This window comes from Peromyscus maniculatus, chromosome 17 (genome assembly GCF_049852395.1).
Source record: "Peromyscus maniculatus bairdii isolate BWxNUB_F1_BW_parent chromosome 17, HU_Pman_BW_mat_3.1, whole genome shotgun sequence".
In the NCBI taxonomy this organism is placed as follows: domain Eukaryota; kingdom Metazoa; phylum Chordata; class Mammalia; order Rodentia; family Cricetidae; genus Peromyscus; species Peromyscus maniculatus.
Genome location: NC_134868.1, coordinates 60,381,619 through 60,405,040, shown reverse-complemented (window position 1 = coordinate 60,405,040; position 23,422 = coordinate 60,381,619). Strand labels below are relative to the sequence as shown.

Below are 23,422 nucleotides of genomic sequence, written 5' to 3'. Positions count from 1 at the left end.
TAGAAAATAGCTGTCCACATCTCAGATAGTTAAATATTCTGGACATTTTTGAGAAATGTCCACTATCTGAAATTTCAGCACATTCTCTGCCTCTCTCTCTCTCTCTCTCTCTCTCTCTCTCTCTCTCTCTCTCTTTCTTTCTCTCTCTCTCACACACACACACACACACACACACACATACACACATGCACACACTAATACACAGCACACTTTGCATATATTTCTAGATTAAATGCTGAACAAAATGAGTTGCGTTCCCTTTTCATTATCTGGCTTGGTGTGTTCTACAGCCATCTGGAAAGCTTTTAAACACATCAGTGCCCAGGCCCCACTCCAATTTAATGGGTTCGGGGTCAGACGCAGACTTCAGCCTCTTCCACAAAGCTCCAGTTAATTCCAGTGAGCAGCAAGGATGACTGTCCCCATTGTCGGACACCCAGGGCTCTGCCTTCTACTGGAGTCAGCTTTAATTAATCCTCCCCTTTAATTTTGTGATGTACGTGTCATGCACTGTCTAGTTTTGCTCCGGATAGATTTCACAGAGCAGTAAAAATGAAAGGAGAACAGTTGGTGAAAATTTACTCAAGAAATTAAGTTTGTCGTTAATACAAATGATGGACCATCTGGATAAGCAGCGAGGTTCTGTTGCTGAACAGAGATTTCAAGGAATGCGTCATTTTTATTGTTAAACCTGTGAGTTCACTGAACGTATGAAGCATGTGGTTTAATAAGAGCAGTATCCATACTAATTGAATGGCTATGCAATATTATCCTTACCTTTCACCCACTTTTGAGTCTGCTCTGAGAAATACCTGGAAATCTAATACCTCTCATACATCTCCGATGGGTAGATCTGAAAAGGAGAAATAACACTTGTTTTTGCATTGAAGTTGATGATCCTTTAGATTACTGATGATTGATGCAAGTTCAAATTTCCAGAAACTTTTAGAACCATGACTAACGTGCTTATTAAGTTTTCCTCTGATGGTGTTGTGCGCGCACACACACATGTACACTCACATGCACACACATTTCTCATACAGTAAAAACGAAGGCAGAATCCTTGAGTTTGGGCAGTTTGGGTTCCTTTTTTTGTTAGTGAAGTATACCTTTTATGTTTCAAGTAGGTACCAGGCATGAGGTAGAAGGGCTGTTAGTTGTCTTACTGACATTCATAGATAGTTTTCAAGTTCATTCCCCAAAAAGGCTTCTGTATTTAACTGAGTATCCTGAGCTACACCAGGTACAGTCCAAAGTTATCACTTCTAGTATTTGGTAACTCAGTGCAGTTAAAGATAAACGACTGACGTAGACGTATAACTGAAAATTCAAGCCAAGAGATTGGCACGAGTGTGAGATGGAGGCGAAAGCTAAGATTATGTTTAGAATAAAATTAATACAAACAAAATACATAGGCTTCGTTCAGAAAGCAAAACTTGGAGGGTCTCCCATTTTCTTCAGAAAGATCTCTCTAGATTCCTATTCCCCAGGGTCCCCAAGTCTTCCCAGGTCTAATGTCACTGTACCCCCTGTAGCAGCTAATCCCCTCTAGATACCCATCCCTCCTGTGGGAGCTGGTGTCTGCTTTCTTTCTAGAGAATCAGGAGCAACTTTTGTTTCTCATCTGCCAATCAGTGACGTGAGCCTCTTCTCAGTGACCAGCACCAGGAGGGGATCATGTAGACAAATTTTTTATTGTTAATATGATACATGGAGAGTTTTATATAGAAAGATATCAAACACAGTATTAATAAATGCAATTACATCAAAGTAGATATAAATATGTATGTTCATGAAAATATATTCATCAATGTAAGTACATTAAAAACAAAATGTAAATCTGAACTATTGACAGCTATACAGTAACAAAAATCTTAGCTCTAGATAGAAAACCAACACCCCAGGATTACTGTCCTTTCGATCACTTCGTCTTGGGTCTAAGAGAGTTTCTGTAGGTTTGAAGGTGATCTACTGGAACAGGAACTGCACAGCATGTTGTTGCCTTGTAATCGTGGTAAAGCCTAAAGAACAAAAGTAAATCTCTTCAAACTTGGAATCCCTGCTTCCATCATGGTCTCCCCACGACTACTCTGTCATGACCATTGGAACTCGAGGAATCTTCTTTCTCTTTAAGACAATTTACTACCGCCACCCCCCTACCTCCATGTGCGTGCGTGCGTGCGTGCGTGCGTGCGTGCGTGCATGTGTGTGCACATGGCCATAGTGCATTGTCAGAGGAATCTGCAAGAGTCAGCTCTCTCTCCTTCTACCCTGTGGGTCTGGGAATTGAACTCGGGTCATCAGGCTTGGCGGTAGGTGCCTTACCCAGCAGAGTCACCTCTCCAGCTCCTCCCCTTTTCTTCATTTGACCCACAGATCCCTAGAACATTTCTTCTCTGCTCATAGACAACTGTATTTCGTGGGGTGTATGGAAAGCCGGGAGTTTCTGAGATTTAAAACAGAAGGCTCCTTAGATAAGCACAGATCAGGGACTGCACTGATGGCTGAAGGTGGAGCTGAAGCAGAGATGGGTGACCCAAATGGGACATGTCGCTCTTCCTGCGATGTGGCTGCGGCAAAGAGAACTGAAGCCCTATGGCTGGCAAAGGGAGCGTGCGTTCCACACGTGAGCACCACAGCAAAACCTGCCTCACTGTGGGCACTGTTCAGCTTGTCTTATCTCATCCAAGCTCATACCTGTCCGTCAGAGCCTCACCAGCAACTGTATTTCTTTAGTGGTGTACAAATCCCCAGCAGGGTTCTGGAAGAAAAGCACTATCTGTGAAACTGTCAAGTCTGTATATGATAAATCCCCGCTGTGAAAGGAACATTTATGCTTGCCGCTTCCATTTTAATTATAAAAAGATAGAAATGTTCATGAAAATAGCCAGTAGAGAAGGAAAACTGAAAATTTAATTTATTTCACCTTATTTCAAAAGTGTATTTTGTTGCGTTTCCTCCGTTTAAAATATCGTTGAATTCCCTTAATACTTAGTAATACTAAGAAATAACTGATATGAAATTATTACAATTTAGCATGCAATGTTTACCTTAAGTGCACAAAAGAGAAATGATCCTTACCATGGAATGGAACCACTAGAAAATGCTAGTTTTCGTGACAGGATCTGAAATTTTTGAGGGAGCAGATGGAAGGTGATGAGGGGGTCTGTGAGCCCGAAGGGCCTAGCCCTGCAGGAGTTATGCTCTAGTAAAGCAGAGATGAGCTGGATGGAGCTGAAAAGCACCTGGGAGAGAATCCAGAAGAATGGCCAAGGTGAAAGAGGTCAAGAGAGGCCAAAGCCCAAGACTGGGGAGATGTGACCAAGGGGTGGATGTCTGGCGTAAGTCACTGGGGCTCCAAGGACACAGCTGCTGAGAACTGAGCATTTGACTTGGAAATGCGGCATTTCTGGAGACTTCCAAAGCAGGGTAGCACCAAGACATATTAAGGAAAGATGAGAGGTGAATTTCACTTCATAAGTAAGGGCATGCCTTTGTGTTTTTTACTTTAGTTTTTAATGTAAAAGGAGGCCATGGTTACCTGCATAACACCTCCACAAGATCAGGCTAGAGAAAATTCCACCAAAGGGCAGCAACCCTCCCCTAGTTGAGGAACCATTGGCAGTTGATGGCTGATGGGAAAGGAAAAGTCACTTTTCTTTGGGAGCTGACTACGAGTAGGTTACCCATGCCCTAGGGCATGGCCCTACATGCTTGCACAGATGGGCTAATTAGGCTCATTTGGGTTTAAAAAAGTGTGTGTGTGGTGGGGTGGGGGGTGGGGAGAGTGGGGGGGAGTGGAGAAGTCATGAAACTGGAAGAGAGACGTGTTGGGTGGCTCAGGGGGTTGGAGGGAAGAAGCGAGGTGTGGATGTTATCAAGACACACTGTTCACATGTATGAAAATTTAAAGGATTAAAAAATAAATATTAAAAATAAATAAAAAGAAAGCGAATAAATGAGAACATGCCTGGAAGAAAAGTGATGTTTTAAGTTTGATTCAAATTGATTGTTTTGCATGAGACATGCCTGCTGCACTCATAGCATCGATGGCTCCCGCACAAGACCTGTCAAAATTCATCATGGGGAGGGGAAGGGCTCATGAGGCCCCACCCCTCCCCGATTGCCTAGAGCAGTTGATGGCTGGTGGGAGTCAGGAGTTGGATTCCTAGGCGCCGCAGCCACTGCTGAGTTACCCTTATTTCACTAAATCAGCCCTCACCCAGGCTGAAGGGAAACCCCAGTTAAATGCAGTTGATTTCCAAAAGGACAAGAATGTCGAAGAGGGGGCTCATGGGAAGAAGGGGAGGAGACAGAGTGGAGGGGGAAAGAGAGGATAATGAGGCTGGTGTGATCAGGTACTGTGTGTGAGAGAGGAGAATTTCAGAAGAATGAGTAAACATTTCAAGATAAAGAAAAACAACTAAGAAATAACATTCTTTTCCTCTAGGGACTGTCTTTGGGAAACTGGAGAGAGAGAGGGTTTTCCACAGGTGTATTCTGGTTAAGAACACTCTTGGTGTCAGGAATCCCTTAGTCTGGACGTTCCGTGTAGAGAAAATCTGTGTCCACTCTCATCTTCCCGCCGATATGTAACTAGCACAGGGCACACAAGAGACATACCCCTCTGCCAGGAACCCACAGCAGACAGGCGTGTCTCTCCAGCTGTCAACAACAGCCCAAACATCTTCCTTGCAGGAATGGTTCTCCTTTTGCTTCCAGTGCCTGAGGCTCGGTGTTTATAAGTTGGCACTGTGCTTAAATTTCTCGTTTTTGGCATGCCCACTTCACGTTAAACATTGGGACAGTGTGACCCCAGGAGTGACTTAAGTGAAGCTGCCTTTGAGGGCAAGACTCATGCGTCATCCTGGTGGACTACTTAGTCTAGATGTCCCCAGTCTGTGTGTCACTGTCGGGGGTGGGGTGGGGGGGCCGCGGGGGGGGGGGGAACACCACACCAGGACAAGTGGCTCTGCATGGCTGCCTGTGTTATCTGCTGTATTGTTCTCTTCCCTGAACAGCTCTGTGTCAACCTGACCAATGAGAAGATGCATCACTATATCCAAGAAGTGCTTTTCCTACAAGAGCAAACAGAGTGTGTACAGGAGGGAGTTGCCATGGAAACTGCCTATTCTCCTGGTAACCAGGCTGGAGTTTTGGATTTCTTCTTCCAGGTACTTACATAACATAATTAGAAACTTAACAGGATGCGTGCATTCAGGTGCACTGGAGAGAGAATTTTCTGTCTGAAGGTCTTGTTTGTGAGGTATCCTTATATATGAGACGCTGCAATGCCTTTTCAGTCCCCAGAAGTCTTCTGAGGAGCACAAATTACCCTTGCCTGAAGGGGCATTGGAAAACTCACCACTTCATTTGAAGGACAAGAAATATCCAAACTTGATGATATAAGGACATTCACCATTTTATTTATCAAACCTAAAAACTTCTTTTGGAAAGTTACAAGAGGCCAATATACAAAATGAATTTCATAAGCTAATATACAAGGCCAGTGATATCTTGAAATATATTATACATTTTTGTATTGGTCTTCAGAGGTTCTAAAATTTAAATTTTGAAAGATTGGCAGGAAAAGTATATACACATATATCATCTTTGGTTAAATTAATCTTTGGTTAAAATTAAGCCTGAGGGCACCAGCATGTATTTATATTCATACTTTTTATCCTGCATACAGTGAAAAGCTTTCGACTCAATATCTCTATTGTATAAGTAAAGATCTATTATGTGAGACAGCAAGATGACTCAGTGGAAAAGGTGCTTGTTGCTAAGGCTGATGACCTAGATTATGATCCCGGACATACTTGAGGGAAGGCGATAGCCAACTCCTTCAAGTTGCCCTCAGACCTCCACATGAATACCCTGCTGTGTAAACATGTGTACATGCACACACACAGACACATAGACACACACACACACACACACACACACACACACATTCACAGTCGGGGGTGGATAATAAAAACATGTGATAAGCTGTTTTATCAAGCATGTCAACAGCAACTTCTGTTTGCATGAGGTGCTGTATGGAGTCACCCATTACCTCTAAGTGCTTGCTAGTGTTTCAAACAGACACCATCCAGCTATTTGGAAAGCTCAGGCTTTCGTTCTCTGCCTTCTGTCTCTATTGCTTCTCCTGTGTGTTTCCCTAACACTGTAGCCCACTCTTCATGCCTGCTACCAAATGGTCAGGATAAGAGTTCTATCTGAGAGATCCAAGGCGGCAGAGCCAGCGCACGGGCAAACATAGGTGTGTGATAAAAGGCAGGACACTCTGTTCTGAGTAGCTACGTGAACATACTCGAATTGGAGGGCACTCGTCAAGGACCCCAAGTGGAGTAACGAAATGCAAACGTCTGACTTTTGCTGACTTCCAGAAACCCTCAGGATTCTTCTCCATACTGGATGAGGAGAGTCAAGTGATTTGGTCCGTGGAGCCCAGTCTTCCCAGAAAGCTGCAGAGTCTCCTGGAATCGTCAAACACGAATACAGTGTATTCCCCTATGAAGGACGGCAATGGGAACGTGGCTTTCAAAGGTCAAGGCCCAGCCTTCACTGTCATGCACTATGCAGGAAGGGTGAGTAGAAGGACCACGTGATGTGCCCTGTGTACCGGTGTGCCACGTGATTGATGTGCCCTGTGACCTGTGTGCCACGTGATGAGCCTTGTATACCGGTGCGCCAGAGGGATGCAAGCTTTAGAGCACAGGATTTCAGGATATGCTATTAGACACTCAAAAGCCACACACACACAGCCCACAGTCATTAACTTTTACAAGCTCTTTGCTTTGGTTTGAGGCTGAGTTGACATCTCAGAACGGTATGTGCTTAGCAGGGTAACTATCTCACTGTGTATATAGACTTCATTAATATGAAAAAGAGCCCCAGGATCAGCATAAACAGCTTTGTTCCACACTTCAGGGCTATTTTTCTTATATAAATGTTGGGCTTCTGAGTGTGCTTGGCCTGAACGTGGCCTTCATATTGAAGTGTTTTTCTGAGAGCCTAAGAAAGCAAGCCCTCTGACCTCCCCCAGCATGCAGCTGGGTTTGTCAAGCTGGTTTCTCACTCCGGAGTCTCACCCCTGCCTGGAGTGATGTCTGCTACACCTCCTCTGTCCTCTCATGTTAGAGTTGCTCCAAGCCAGTGCATCTTTGCCCCATGATTTACCTGTCATAACTCCCTCAGGCAAGTCTTCTTTTTAGGCCGTGTGTTCTAATCCCATGTTCTTAAGTCCCTCTCACTGCCATAAACTCCTTCCCAGGCAGACTTGAAATGCCCTTCCAGTGTATTTAACAACACATCTATCTACCTCTTAACTAAAGCACCTCTGTTTTTCTATACCCAACTCTTGTTTATTATTGATGTCTTCCACTTTTAGAATTATAAGTACACACACACACACACACACACACACACACACACACACACACACACACACACACTTTGAACAGTGAAAAATGAGGGACTCATCAATGTATCCCAGTTCATCTCTTCCCTTGTTTATGGAGACTCCACTGTCCACCAAAAGAGGATGAGAGATGAGCCAGGAACACGCACACACTGAACAGTCAGATGTCAGAATAACAAAAATTAATACGCGGCGCCCGCTGCTACCAGCCTAGTACTATGTAAGGAAGCAATTATTTGTCTCAGAAAAGCGTAAAGACGTTCTTCAGAGGCGCTCATTAGCTATGAAGGGGAGATGTTTCGGTGAAGACTTGGGCCCTGGAAATGTGTGTCACTGTGCTACATGGAACTCAGTGGCAATAGAGAGCATCTACTCTCGTTCTCCAGGCAGGAAACAGCTCAGCTTAGGAAAAGAGCTTTGAGAGAGTCTAAGTCAAAACTTCAGGGGTGCTCTTAAAGGTGTGCCATGAAACCAAGCTGCCTGCTGCCAGGGCACCTGCCAAACAGTAGCGCGCACACCCTCACACTCGGTATCAAAGGTGTGACCCACTGCTACAGCAAAGAGAAGCTTGTGCGCGCGGTGGGCTTACCTGGCAAAATGTCAGGAAGCACAGTTATGTCGCCGCCCTCATTTCTGCCTGCTAAGCCAGGTCGGCAGTGTGGGACAGGTAGAAACCAGAGACCGGTGATCTCCATGGTGCAAAGTAGTCTTGGAAAGAGCTCCTTGTCCTTTAACATCTGCAGTAGGGGGAAAGCAGTATGGGTGAGTGGGCAGGTGCCCCCCATAGACACCCATTATTTGGGAAAGGGTACAAGTTTCATTGAACGTGGAACGCGCCATAGGTGAAGCATCTGCCGTTACTGGTTTTGGCTAACCCATGGACGGTTGTGTGTGTCCCGCTGATGGCTTCCTCCTCTCGACTCCCGGCATATTTTCAGACAGGAGAAAGGATGAAGCAGTGATAACTGAGGAGGTAGTATTAGACAGACTGGGGAAAAGGCAAAGCAGACTTTTCAATGACTGGCCAGCATCCACATTTGAGCAGTCGCAAGGATTAAGGAAGTGACGTCCACTGAAAGAAGACAGGAAGGAAGTGATAGAAGAGAGGCTCAAAGCTGTGGTTCGGAGCCCAGCAGGACCCCACAGTCCTCATGTGGCTGATAAACGGGGAGTGCTCACTGTGTCAGCTCAATGCATGTGCTCCTGGAGAAGGGAAACGGTGGAAACGCTCAGGTTTGGGTATTCTAAGCTGGCAGCGTGGAGTTTCATGCAAACCCTAATTGGATGGTGGGATGAGCAAACCCACATGTTTAGAATGTGCATTTTGACCGACGATCCAACCCTAGAATAACATGGAGAAAAGAGCTGTGGAGAAGAGGACACTCTCGGAAGCCCAGATAGGCCGACGGGAGCCCACATGACGAGGTGGCAGTGTGGTGTGAGACGCCCCTGGGAGAAGTGGACTAATGGCGTTAGCTATGTGGAGAGGCTTGTGGGACATGGGGAGAAATTGACGAGAGATCCTGTGATCTCTGAGCAGTTACTGCTTTTTAATTTCTCCTTGGCCTATTCAAAGTCCTTCTAGTTAGAAGAATGTTCTAGTGTTGTCTTTAGATGTTTTAAAACTGCCTTCTGAATTTAGAGGAAAAAAACGTACAACGCTATCATCAGGAATCATGACTCCTTATATTTAGGAAATTATCTTCTTAAGAGCTTCCAAGCAGCTCCGTTAGGCATGTATTTGAATGCCCTTATTTATAAATCTGTTGTGTTGTGCCATAAAGACAAACCAGGGCCCATAAAAAGTGCCGACTGCATGAAAATCAACAATGTGGTTCAGAATCATGGCCTGATAATTTTGAATTTGGTTGTAATTATTTTTCTGAGCACCTATTAGCATTTCAGTTTTAATTTTGTTTTTGAAAATTTAAGGGGAAAACAAGCGACAGTTTAATATAATAGGGAATTATTCACCGAGTTCTTAGAGAAATGGAAGAACACAGGGACTGCCCAGTGATTAGTTGATACGGAGCCAAAGCCCTTGTGGAATCATGTATTTTTCCTTTAAAAGCATTTTTGTTTTTTAAGAGAGTTTTCCATAATTGGAGTCGATTTTGTGGCTTTACAGAAATCTTTCATTTCGGCGATATGTACTAATGAGTTGTAGCCAAAGGACTCCCCAAGGACTCGTTCACACGCTACAGTGTAGATTCTATGTGATTTGCAGCAATATGTCAGCCCATATGCCTTTTGAATTGTCAGATGTAGCCCCACGCACTTGCGTGTTGAACTGTTGCATCAGAAAACAACATTCTACATTTTGCCGGTGAAGAGATGTGGAAAAAGTCCACCCACCTAAAAGCAGCATGCATTGTCTATGATATATTACATAATCTTTGACCCTGGGGTTGCCTCCCACGGGGAGACCTCAATGATCCTGGACGCTCTTGGCCTCTTATTGCCAGGTAGACAGTGTAAAGCATTTTTCTTCACTCCGCTCCTTCCTGCTGGTCTTCCTCGCTTATTTTAGTGAGAACATGCTGTGCCCTCTGGGAGGGATAGCTGTCCCTGCTCGAGGTGACAGTAGCATGGCTCCCCTGTCCCAGCCTGCATGGGCTCTGGGTAGGAACCCTAATGAGGAGCCTCCACTCTGCTCCTCCGGAAGCGTGTTCAAGGCGGAAGCTCAGAGGTCCTTTTAGGAATGTTTAAGCACCATTATCTGAATTACATCTGAAGATCCTTCCTAAACACATCTGAATGTTTCATTACCCCTAGGAACGTATTGCAGCTTCCAGTCTCCATTACAGAAATATTTTAAAGTGAATGGGGAGAGGCTGTGCATGAAATATTAACAAGATCTCATTAATGAGCATACGTTTGAATTAAAGAAGGCTTCGGGGCCTTGGGGCTTGGCTTCTTTTTGTTTATTTGTTATAGCCAATTTTAAATCACATACGAAGTTACCTGTTTTAGGGCTTGCTCTTAACCTGGTGATTTAAATGACAGATAAGCATTAAATCCACAAGTGCGTCTGAGTTCATTGGCTGTTAAAATTAAGGATCTTGAAGGAAAGAAGAATTACAGGTTGACAATATCAGCTCTTAGGAGAGTTGAATTTCTATTAAGATGATTCTAAACTGACTATGGTCGGAAATTGGGCTTTAAAGCTCCTAAATTTTGATGTGAGAACAGTGAGTGGATTATGAAGTTGTAAACTGATCTGAGGCTGTAAGTAAAGATTGAATTGATGAAATTTAGTAAAAATTTAGTTGTGAAGTATGCATCTCCCCCTCCCATGGCCAGGTCCTCTGTGAATACTGCATTGCTCAGAGCAGAGGTCCTAGTCTGTGTCTCACCAGCTACAGTGTAAGAACACCTGTGGTGGGGTAACCTAACTCCAATGGTAGTGTGCAGAGAGGGCTGGGGAGTCACGTGACTCCAACAGGTCATGGTTAGAGTGATTCAGGTCATGAACAAGGAAGACCCGAGCTTTCCTAGATGAAAGAGGCAGGTCCAGAAGCTCCCAGAGCTCCAGCCACCTTCTCTCTTCAGGTCTACAAGACCACAGACTTCTCTCATTTCCAGTCACCCATCGGTGTTTACTGTGGCAGCAGCAGCCTAAGGAAGAGAATACAAACACTCAGTGTTTCATGTGAGTTCACACACAAGGAAAGTGAAGCACATTAACAAGGAACTTTGTAGAGTTTCTTCCTAATCCTTGAGCTGTCTTTAGCTAACTCTGGCACTTCTCAATTTCTTTGTCTCCTGTGGTTTTCCTCACCTGGAAATTCCACATCCTCTGTCCTAGATCTGGGCCATCTCTCTGAACACCGGGTTCCTGACCTAATCTACACTACTTTCAACTTTCTATGTCGTCATCAATAATGATGCCTGATACTTGCACCGTGACCACATCCTTGCCTATAAACAGTTCTCTGTTGGTTTTCTCTAAGTAGGCCTTTGGTGAAGGTCGATGACTCATCAAGATCTTACCGCTATGGGTAAACTTAGCGCTGTTCCTATAGAAGACGAGAAACTGGGTGGCTTCACCACACAGGAATATATATTTCCAGTAATGAAAGATGGAAGTTCACATTCTAGCATCTGCAGGTTCCTTCTGGCCTCTCTGCAAACAGAATGTAGTCGGTCCCAGACTTGGGAATGCATTACTCCCAACCCTGCCTCTCTGGGTGTCCTGTGTCATTTCCTCTTCCATAAGCATTTTAGGCCCACTCTAATGTAATATGGTCCCCTCTGAGTCTAACAAATTACATATATAAAGGAAATTGCAAAGTAAGGTCTGTCATCCTGGGTGGACATGAGTTGCTGGTGGGCGGCAGGCCCCTCTCTCACTCCATACATCTCCATCTTCGTCTCCCCTCCACCCACTGGGTCAACAGGCTCAAGGCTTTATCATCTGCACTTTGTAGAACCCACGGTGTAGAGGAAAAAGAAGAGGCATTGGTCTACACAAGCTGAGTTTGAGTTTTATTCTATAGCTATGTGATGCTGAGGACAAGGACCCTCAGTTGTACACCCATGAAATTTATAACTGGGGAAATACAATCATGAATCTCACAGTCTCTTCTGGGGCTTAAGTATTAGGCTGGCACACATGCAGGAGCGATTACTTTTACACATTCCCTCAAATATACCTATCTATCATACCCCCTGACACAATAGTTGAAGGTCTGTAGTGTATATAGGCCACACGGTTAATCAAAATTTTGAATGGACAATCTGAGAGATTAACAACCGAGTGATTATTCAGTCACTTCACTGTTTTTTTTTTTTTGTTTTGTTTTGTTTTGTTTTTTGTCCAGATGAGAATATTGATGGGCCAATGAACTTATTCGAGTTAAGTGATAAAATATCCTTATTTGCTTTGCCAGGGTTTGTAAATTCCTATGTTGTTATAAATGTGCGTGTGTTGTGGACAGCAGATTTAGTAATGCATGTTTGAATAGTTGGCGTTTTCCTAACACAAGCTGATGAACGTTAGGGCAGCTGTAACCACTCTGGCTGTATTATGATCTCTTACTGTTTTCCTACCACACTTTATAGACTTCCCTGAAAGATAAGTAGAGACAACTCAGTGATTTCTCTCTCATGAAAGTCATAAAACTGCACTGAAAGAGAAAACATGCAGATGAATGTCTTAATTTCTGCTAATGTGATCTTCTCTTTTTCATTGACTAGACGGCCCCATTGTGGTGAGGAGCTATACCTTGATTAAAAAGAATTCTGCAGAACTGTTAGATTCCTTAGCATTTGGATTTATAACTAATAGTGCAAGGGAGCCCACAGGTGTGTGGGATTTTACTGTGCATTCAAAGATAACCTTTAAATATTATGTCCCTTAAGAAAATTAAAACCTTGCGATCTCTGTATATACTCTGCATTGTGTTTTTATGACGAGATAAAAGTTTGTAGTCTCCTGCTATAGTTCACTTATGGTTGAAAGCATGCAGCAGGATTTTTCCCCAACCCCCTACACCACATCCACGAGGGAAGAGTTGTCATCCCAGACACGTAAGCCTGGATCAGTACCGTCACTGTTGTGATTTCTACAGGCCGCTGCAGAAGTCTGTTACTAACATGTTGCCGATGGATATGGAGTGAGGGTAAGAAGTTTTATTGAAACAGGGACCATCTATAAAACACCTGAACGTTTTTCTTCCCCTCAGAAAGGACATCCCGCCCCCCCCCTGCCCCAAATAAGCTGGATTTGAAAAATTACCCCTTGTTTAGAATTATGCTGCCGCCCACATCTCCCTGCAGAGGAAAACCTTTACCCCACTGATAATTTTAGAGTGTTCTAGGTGGCCTGCTGTTTACAATCAACCTCTGCACTCTTGACCATGGACATGGGTGGTGCATGGAGAACCCCTCAGCCCATTCAGCTTTGCAGGTGTACCTGTCTCAGGAGTGACATTTACAGCTTGTGCCCTGGCCCTTGTCTCTGAAGATTTGTTGGAGACACAATGTACCCGGAAGACTCTGGAAGTGAACCCGTAAATGAAGTGACACAGCAGACAGACAAATCAATGGGTGGCCTCTTTTTTGTTGTTTTTTTCTTCCCCCTCTTTCTCCAGGCAGAATCCCCAGACACAACAATCAACTCTGTCTGGTCTCAGAAAAGCTGATGCTATTAAAGGTTATTTGATGAAAACGTTTTGACCCACGTGGAAAGAGCTTAATTCACAATCTGTACTTGTTCCTGTCTTGGTCAGGTGTTTTTAAAAATAAAAATTAGTCTCAGCAGGGCCCTCTTGTCTCTTCCTACATCAATTTTCCTTTGAAGGTTGTCCTGGGTGATTCTCTCTCTCTCTCTCTCTCTCTCTCTCTCTCTCTCTCTCTCTCTCTCTCTCTCTCTCTCTCTCTCTCTCTCTCTCTCTCCTCCCAGGAATGACAAGTACAGGGGCTCCTGGGCTCCCCTTATTTCTAAGTCCAGTACCTCCTCTTACTTTAATGGCCAGATAGAAAGTTGTAAATATGAAGCTTTGAATCTCCTAAAATATTGGCATTTTCCTATTAAGACTTTTCTCTTAAAAGGAAGAGATGAACTATACTCAATAATCTCAGCTATATCAAATGTAACATCCAGACGTCTTGGTATTGAGATAATGATTCTTCATGCTGCTCAGTGTTCCCAGTGCCTGTCGTGAATCAGAACCGAAAGGAAATACTAAAAGCTGTTGGGAGAAATCACTTCTTGGAAAAATAATAAAGCCTGTCATTTCCGTTACCTTTTGCAATGCTGTGATTGAACCCTGACAAGAAGGGACTCCATGAAAGAGGTTGAATTGAACTCATGATTTGAGGGTGCAGTTGCTCATGCTTGGGGAGGTACGGTAACAACAGGGCCACATAGGCGTGGTGGTAGGAGCTGGCTTACCTCCAGGTGGACCTAGAAGCAGAGAAGAGGACAGCAAAGTGGGAGCAGATAACATACCCCACTCCCTGTCCCTGTCCAGGCAGCCCTTTTCCAACAACTTCTCCCCACCTCCCCGAACTCTCCCATTAGTGGGGTACCAAGTCCCCAGACAGATGAGCCTGCGCAGGATGTTGCACGAGCAGACCTGAGTGCCCTGCTTTATTTCTGGTGACAAAGAGAACAAAGTCACCAGCCCTCAAGGGATCAAGGTCCTTGCGGCAGACTGAATAGAAAGCTGCACCCAGGCATGAAAAATAACCAGACGCATTTGCATTCCCTGAAAATGATCATTTATTTATTTTGCTAAAACCAATCTTCACATATATTCTGATGTGATATATTGAATTCACAAGTATGTCTGCAAAGTTCTGCATTTTTATCATCTGTTAATCCCAACCACTTCTCTGAGGATATTTTGCATCTTGTAAATAACAAGATGCAAGAAGGGAGTGGAAACATGGAGGATGTGCAGAAGATCACTTCTGCTCCATAAACACTGATGATCTTCTGAGTGCCAAGCTGGTGGGCACTTACAACTCAGTGTCCCGGGAAGAAGACTCCCCAGACATGTGATCCGACTGCCTCTCTCAGGAGCTTCACCCTCCCAGAGCTTGCTGCAACCTTCCAAATACTCCCTTTCTCTCAGCTCATTCTGAAAATGAAATCAATTCAAAAATAGTTTCCATATTTATACCACTTTTAAATTTTAGCAAAACAAGAAACCTAAGGGCAAGCTGGATGTCCCTCATCCAAAATGCATTTCCAGTTTCATATACGTTTCAGATTTTGAAATCACTCATAGAATTTACTAGTTGAGAAACTGTAATACCAAAATCTAAAATACTTTAATTTTTCTTCTTAATTGTTGAAATTTTCATGCACTATATTTTGATCAAATTCACTCCTACCCACCCAACTTTATGTTCTCTCCCTGCCCCCTCTATCCCACCCCCAACAGAGTCCCATTTGTGTTGACTGACTATGCTTAGGTGTAGGACCTGCCCTGGAAGGCGGTCAATATATCAGAGGTCATAGCACTAAAGGAAACTGATTCTTGCTCCCTCAGCATCCATAAAATGCCAGTAGCTCCTCAGTCAGGGGTGAGATGTCATCCTCATCCCCCGTCTCCATGCTGGGACTTTGTCACAATTGCTGTGAGTTTATATGTGCAACTGTCCTGTTGGACCCTGCAAATGCTATTCCCTGGAGTCATCTACCACCTCTGGCTCTTGGAATCTTTTTGTTCCCTCTTACTAGAAGATCCCTGAGCCCTGAGGGGAGGGGTGTGGTCTAGACATCCCTTTTAAGGCTGCCCATTGTGAAGTCTCTTTATTTTTTGCATATTGACCAGTTGTGAGTCTCTGTGACAAAAAGAAGTTCATATGATGAGGACTGAGTGATCCACGAATTTATGGGTATAGCAATACATCATTATGGGTCATTTTGGTGTTATTTCCATTCACCAGAATAATAAGGGTAGGTTTTTCCCTAGACCCATGGCCTCTCTAGTCTCAGGTTCTTGTCCTAATTGACAGTGCCAGGTATAAATTCCATCTCATGGATCAGTCCTTAAACATAACTAGGAAATGGTTGGTTACTCCCATAACATTTGTGCCACGGTTACTCCAGTGGGCATATCTTACCAAGCAATAATGGGCCCTTCATCACTGTAGCTCATGGAATTCATGGCTGGGTGAGGTAGATGAAGACCTTTCTCCCCTAGTCACACAGCGCCTTCCAGCACTATGGGAGTTAGCCAGTAGAGATGAAGCCTGATTTCTCCATGTTCTGCGACTTAAGCGTGTGGTGTCTTCAGCAGTAGGGTCTTACTGTCATATTCTAGAGGGTAACTGAGAATAATGGCAACAGCCAATGATGTGAGCCAATCATTAGAGTTTGGTGTGAATGATGATTGGACAGAGGAGAAACTGAGGCATGGGGAGTGACTCACTTCTGACTACCCTTCAGCCCCAGGAATGACTGTGGGTGAACCGTGGAAGCTAAAACGGGAACCCTACCTTGCTGATGCTCACTTGGACTTTATCACACCATTCGATGATTTCATTTTCTCCCGCCCTGGTTCTCTGGCTTTATCACGCATCAGAACCAGTGAGGAAGTGACAACTGTGTGTTCCTGGCCTGCCTCTTAGAAGCGGCGGCCTTGGAGCTTGGGTGAGATCTGGAGGATTTGCTTCACATGAATAAGGAAAAATAAAGACTGGCTGATGGGAAACCCGGAAGCCCTATATTCAGAAGCACTGACTGCACCAGCCACACAGTTGGCACTTAGGGTTGGATCCTCCCCACACCCTTGCCTGACGCTCCCACTGGTCCCGAGGTTCACACAGGCCGAGGAGGCAGCTGGTACAGACTGACCCCTGCCCAAACTTCTTCACCAAAGGAAGGCAGCCAGGGACTCTTAACTGCAATTCAGGAAACTATGCTTGTGTGTAGATGGAGCTATGGTTGAGACTCTGTGTTGCCTTCCATTCCCGTTTCCTTGGTGACGAGCCAAGCTCAAGCTTGCTAGCCATCACTTAGGAGGAAAATGCACATGCCCTAGTGTTTTGTGTCTTTTATTTTCCTTGTGGAGCCAGGAAAATGGGCAGTTTTGATGAGCTGTGATTCGCAGCTGTGGTAAGCCTCTTATACCACCCTGGTGTGTGTGTGTGTGTGTGTGTGTGTGTGTGTGTGTGTGTGTGTGTGTGTGTGCATGCACGTGTGCACGCGTGCATGCGTAGCTCACATAATTTATCTTTTAATTGTACTTATTGTGGTACAGGAGTATTGTAGTGAGTATGTCCAACTAAGCAGTCTGGTTCAGTGGCTCCCTGGCTGCTGCCCACCCTCTGCCTGGCACCGTCACAGTGGGGCTTTAGTGACTGTGGCTCACAGCTGAATCAGAAGCAGAATGCTAAGGTTTCTTTTGAGTAATTTTATTGAGCAGAATCATTCCAAAGAGAATTTTTGAATACGTGACGATTTCCTTAAAGATTTTTTTGTTCTGGGCTGTGTGCATATAAATTTCTCTATTACACGCATGAGCAGCGCTGCTACTCACAGCATGAAGCCTGTCTTTCAGGCTTTAGGAGGGAGAAATAAGGAAGACCTGAGGACCCATTATGGGAGGATGATGGGAAATGAGGGAATTAACCTGGCCTCCCTCTTTTGCTTTTCCCACATCTCTCCTTTTGTCTCCCACGTAATAAACCACAGGAACAGAGCCCTGGGCAGAAGAGCTGCCTTAATGGCCCAGGGAAGCCTTCTGCCTAAAACCTGTTCTCTGCTGCCCCAGGTGGGTGCTGCCATGGTGAGAACAGATGGTTTTCTGTTCCCCTGACAACCAGTTGCTAAGCTATAGGTGGTTCTATGATAGATTTTTATCTGATAGGAACCTGTCCGCTGTACCGGACCTTGAGGTTGCCTGCTTTTACACCATCTGGGACACAGTGGCCTGATCCCCACAGGTTCCCTGGTCTTCAAGGTCCCCATAAACTCCCTGCTCCCCTGGTCCACAGCAGCTTCACTTTGTGTCTTTTTGACTTTGTGTTGCCTTCAGCGGATGGCCACTCTTGCCGGTGGCATCCCTCTTGGTGAGCTATGATGGCTGATGCCTTTTATGAGTAGCCTCCCTGGGAGGTTTGTTCTGTTTAGGCATAGTTCTTGCATACAGTCTTCCTGTTGGGCAGGCAGCTGGGAGTAGCAGCTGATGGGGGCCAGGAGGAGGGCACCCAGCACCAGTGAAGTGTTGAAGAGGTCCAAGGAAACTAGGCGGATGCTCCCATGGGTGGCAGTGAGGCTGTACCTGCCTCCCTGATCAGAGGCGTCAGAGGAAGATGAGGAACAGAAGGCCAAGTGGAAGGCACAGCTCGTCCCTCCCAGTGACCGTGAAAACAACTGTATAATAAGGACCAGCAGGCAGAGGACACAAGTGGCATTCATAGGACACCTCGGCTGCCCAAGACAAGGATCCCATTCTTCTAAGAACTTGGGAAAATGCATGAGTGTCGACCATGTTCTGGACCCCAACCCCAAACTCAACCAATCCTAAAGCATGGGAGGGATGGAGAAAAGGTTCACCAACTGTGGTGGGATTCAACTGTGAACGAACGAGAAAAGGACGAAAGGAAAACCTCTAGACACTTGGAGGGTGAAAAGTACCCCCCAGATACCCTGCCACTAAACAGCCCCTTAAATAACACATCATGCAAAAGTGACAGAGAAAAGTCTAGAGAGAATTTGTGTGTATGTTCATATAAGCTTTTATACGCACACATAAATATATTTATATATATGAGAATTAACACATGGAAAATATAGACATATGTATATGTAGTTGGCTGAAAAGGAAAACACCACATATCACTAGTCAGTACAGCAGGAAGGTCTATGATAACATCAAATGCTCATCTATTCGGGGGACAGAGAAATTCCAAAATCTAAGTTTCCATCTCAAGAATGGAGAGGTTTGTTTTGATTATTTTTGTTGTTGTTGTTTCTTGTTTTGTTGTGGAAAAAGAGGTAAAAAAGATCATGAAGTTATGTGTGGGGGGAGGCGAAAAGAGTCGGGGAGGAGTTGGAGAAAGAAAAAATGATCAAAATATATTATATGGAAAAAAACTTTAAACAAAAAATGTAGAATAAAAATCCATCTGAACTAGGCGACTGCAGCTAGGGAGATGGATGAGCAGTTCGGAGCACTTGCTTCTCTTCCAGAGGACCTGAGTTCAGTTCCCAGCACTCACGTGAGGTGGCTCACAACCATTTGTAGCCCCAAGTCCCGAGCATCCAATGCTCTGTCCTCTGTGAGCTCCTGCACTCACATGCAGAGACACACGCTTCTATACATAATTAAAAATTATCAAAATAAATCTTTTTTTTAAAGAAATAGTCCTTTGAACACATGGATAAAAATGAAAAACTTCTTGTAAGTTTGACCATAAAAAGATATAAATAACAATATCAGGAACAAGACAGAAAACACCTCTGTGGCCCTGGCAGCATTCAGAAGATCAAAAGGGAACCTAAGTACTCCCCCATGATCTGATGGTGAGGCTGAGATGGACCATTTCCTCAGAAAGCTCAGCTACCTCAGCTCACCCCAGTGAAGCAGATCGTCCCAGCAGGCCAGTCAAGGAAAGGAATTTGAAAATTCAAAATTCCCAAAAAAGAAATCTCCTTCTTACAGATGGCTTAACTGGAGAATTCTACCAAATGTTTAAAAGAAAATTAGTACCATCTCCACACAGTCTGATCCAGAAAACATAAGACAGAGTGCTTTTTGATTTCTTTTACAAAGCTAGCATTGCCCTGATCCCAAAACCAGGCAAAATCTAGAATATACCAGGAAACTGTCCCTGAAGAATAGAATTGGATGGATAGTCAAAAACTATAGCAAACCGAACTGAGAAATTTGTAGTATATATATTTACCATGGTCAGTTAATGTTTTCCAGAAATGTAAATATCTTCAATATTTGAAAATCATTCAAGATAATCCAGAATATTAATAAAAAAATCATGTTGTTGAACCAATAAATGCAGAAAAAGCATTTGACAAAATGCAACATACAACAGCGAACATTCTAAAAAGACAACTGTGTTACCCCATGAAGGAGCACCCACAAATATTAGCATATGTAATCCCAAAAAAGACAGTATTGGAGGAGATGGCTGGCCCCAAGAAAGAGCACCCACAGCAGCTTATTGCTAATGCTGTGTATAACCGTGGAAATGGGGTGCTTTACTCCTAAGATCAAGAGGCCAGCAAAGATGCTGGCCGTCATCACCATGCAGGATAGTGTTTACTAGAGGTTCTAGTGAATCTAATGAGGTTGAAAGGGAAATAAAAGCCTGATAGATTGGAAGGAAAAAAAACCACACCTATTTCTATGTATACACGACATAAATGTCAGTGGACAGAAACCACAAGGAATCAACTAAAGAAAGAAAACCACACAGAAATAAGTTCAGCCAGACCATGTGGCATACCAATAATAAAGAGGAGGAGGAGGCTACAAAGTTGAGAGGGGGTGTGGGGAGGGACATGGGAAGACTTGGAGGGGGAGGGGGGGCTGGTAATGAGGTAAATGCAGTACTTGAGCATGAAATTCTCAAACAACTAAAACATTTTAAAAGATGTAAGAAAAACGTTAAAGTTTGTTGTATTTTCACGTCAGTAATGGACACTGAAATTAAATATAACATTCATAATCACTCAAAAAAAAAAACAATAAAAAAACACTGGTATAAGAAAGACTCATCCAACATATACAGAGAGAGAGCACTGAAAAGGGAGGAACGTTTCTGAAGGAGTCCGAGTCCAAACAGGAGAAGCATACTGTGTTCATGGATAGAAGACAGGGCAGTGAGTTGTCAGCTTAGGAATGACTGGTGTAGCCTGCCTCCCAGATGAATGTTGTGTATTTCCTACCACAGCCACTGTGCGTGTGTGTGTGGGGGAAGGGGGGGCATGGCTGTAATAATGCCAATGCTAAGGAGGCAGAAGCAGGAGGAACATGAACTAGTGAGACCTGTATCAAAACAGATATTTTTGTAGATCTAGAAGCATAGTCCAGCTTACTGTAAAATGTATAAGGAAAGGTTCAGGCACCAAAGTGGCTACAATGATATTTATAAACAGTGAAGTGGGAAGAATCAACTGACCACACTTCACATAACATCTCAAAGCTTTGTATTCAAGACAGTGGCAGAGGGCAGAGGGCCCCACCAAGCAAAGAACCCAAGAAAAGACATACAATGACTGAGCTGTTGGAGGGGGTGTGTTGCACAAATCCTAAATGGTCTTATGATAAAAACCCGGAGCCAGATATTGGGGTCATTGCTGAAAGATCAGAGAGACAAAGGAACAAGCCACAGCCACTTCTCACCTCGCCAGCTCCACGAATCTTTTGACTGAATGCTTCTGAGTCCTCAGCTGAAAGGGCCTAGTTCTTGACTCCTCACACCTTATATGCTTTTCTCTGCCCAGCCATATCACTTCCTGTCTCAACCTTCCTAGTGCTGGGATTAATTGCACGTGTGCTTCCCAAATACTGGGGTTAAAGGTGTGTGCCACCACTGCCTGGCTCTGTTTCTGTCCTTGACTGGGTCAATCTCATGTAGCCCAATGTGGCCTTGAAGTCACAGAGATCCAGACAGATCTCTGCCTCCTGAGTGATAGGATTAAATGTGTGTGCCATCACCACCTGACCTCTATGTCTAATGTAGTGGCTGTCTCTGTCCTCTGATCTTCAGACAAACTTTATTAGAGTACAACAAAATATCACCACAGGGGTAAATCAAAAGAAATTCTGCATACACGTCCCCATGCTGATGTAAATACTCTGTGGTTTCACTGTATTGATCAATTTCCCAGTTTTGATTATATTACAGGACCCTGCCAAGGAAGGAAAGCAGTTAGGCACACATAGACCTTACCTGTATTATCACTTGCATAAATGGGACTCAAGGTATCCTAAATTTAAAGTTGTAATATTTAAAAGGCAGGAAGGTACTCTTCATGCAATAAGTGCCACAGGTGGACACCTTGTATTTACTTTTATTTTTGACAAATTCATCTTGAACATGGGGCCTGTGGTCACATTCATCTCTATTACCCTTTTTAATCCCCCTCTCCAGCCAGCCCCCTTCTTACCAACTGATCCCTGCCGTACCCTCATGTCTCTCTTCTCCCTCCCTCCCTCCCTCCCTCCCTCCCTCCCTCCCTCCCTCCCTCCCTCCCTCCCTCCCTCCCTGTCTTTTTTGTTATTTTTAAACTTCAGGCCCTGCTTAGGCAGTCTCACTGTATGCTCATGACTGAAACAACCATGTCATATTAGATTTGCAATGCCAGGAGCAAACTCATTAGATGGAATTAATCGTCTCCATTAAGAAACCAAAGTTGGAGTCTGGTTGTGTTTTAGCTTTAAAAAATGTATTTGAACAAATGTCCTGTGTGTCTGCATATATGCTCACATTATATACATATGCATGCATTGTGTATGTCCTTTGCAAAACACATAGAAGCCATCCCCAAATAATAGGTTGCTGTGCAGCCTCAGGTATGGATGACTGTGTCTAACATCATTTCCCACTAAAATCCATTCCATGGATGCCTTATAAAATACTTGACTTCAGATTTGAGACTAGGAAAATCATTTGAATACAAGTTTGGAGAATCCACGCCTGCCAATCATAAGAAACACCGAAGCCACTTTGACTACTGAATTGGCTATAGCAGTGTCCAGTGTTCAGACCGAGCTGCTAACTCAAATCTTGTCATTACTGAATTCATCCATTTCTCAGGAGTTCGGTCAGAAGTTTTACAGTTGGAAAACTCTATAGAATGTAAGTTGTCCCCCCTAAAAGAGGACTTAAAGACTTCATAAATTTATTCCGTACAGCATAAGTAGGTAAGTTCATCTACATGGTGATGCGATGTTTTATGCAAAAGCACTTGCCATAAGATGAATTCTGCTAGCCACACACTCTATGCTTCCTATAAATACCAAGCTATCATTGAATGCTGGTATGTGAGTGCCTGTGTGTGTGTGCATGTGTGTGTGCATGTGTGTGTGTACATGTGTGTGTGCACCTGTGTTTGTGTGTGTACATGTGTGTGTGTGTACCTGTGTGTGTGTTCATTTGGAATCATTAGATTCTCATGTAGAAAACAGACTGTTCTTATAGACTAGAACCATAAAATAAAGAGACCTATACTCCAGAGTCTCAGGGGTTCAATGTAAATGACATGTCCATTTAACTGTGGAGTTGGTTTAAACCCAGATGAGAATGTAGAAGGCAGAAATGAATTCTTGGTCTTTTTTATTATTTTATCTATAATAATAAGTAGTAGTCCTTTTTACCAGAATGAATTACTAAGTATAAGAAGTGGGAACTGAAGAGACAAATGCAGGGACTTTAGCCACTGTCTGATGACAGGGACAATCCCAGGAAGGGGGGGGACATCCTGGTCATACCAAGCTCTCCACCTTGAGAGTGTGCAGAAGATGGTATGAATAGCCATTTGGAAAGGAAACAGGAGCCCGGAGATGT

The 23,422-nt window shown here is 44.0% G+C and overlaps 1 protein-coding gene across 2 annotated transcripts in view; it reads left to right on the top strand.

The window, feature by feature from the left end:
- The window catches only part of Myo16 (myosin XVI), a 482,961-nt gene that overhangs the window by 323,319 nt on the left and 136,220 nt on the right, over positions 1 to 23,422 (top strand). For both annotated transcript variants that reach the window (XM_006981334.4, XM_015999820.3), the window contains exons 22-23: positions 5,022 to 5,174; positions 6,396 to 6,596. In XM_006981334.4, coding sequence (XP_006981396.2) covers positions 5,022 to 5,174; positions 6,396 to 6,596 — 354 coding nt within the window. The remainder of the gene's footprint in view (positions 1 to 5,021; positions 5,175 to 6,395; positions 6,597 to 23,422) is intronic.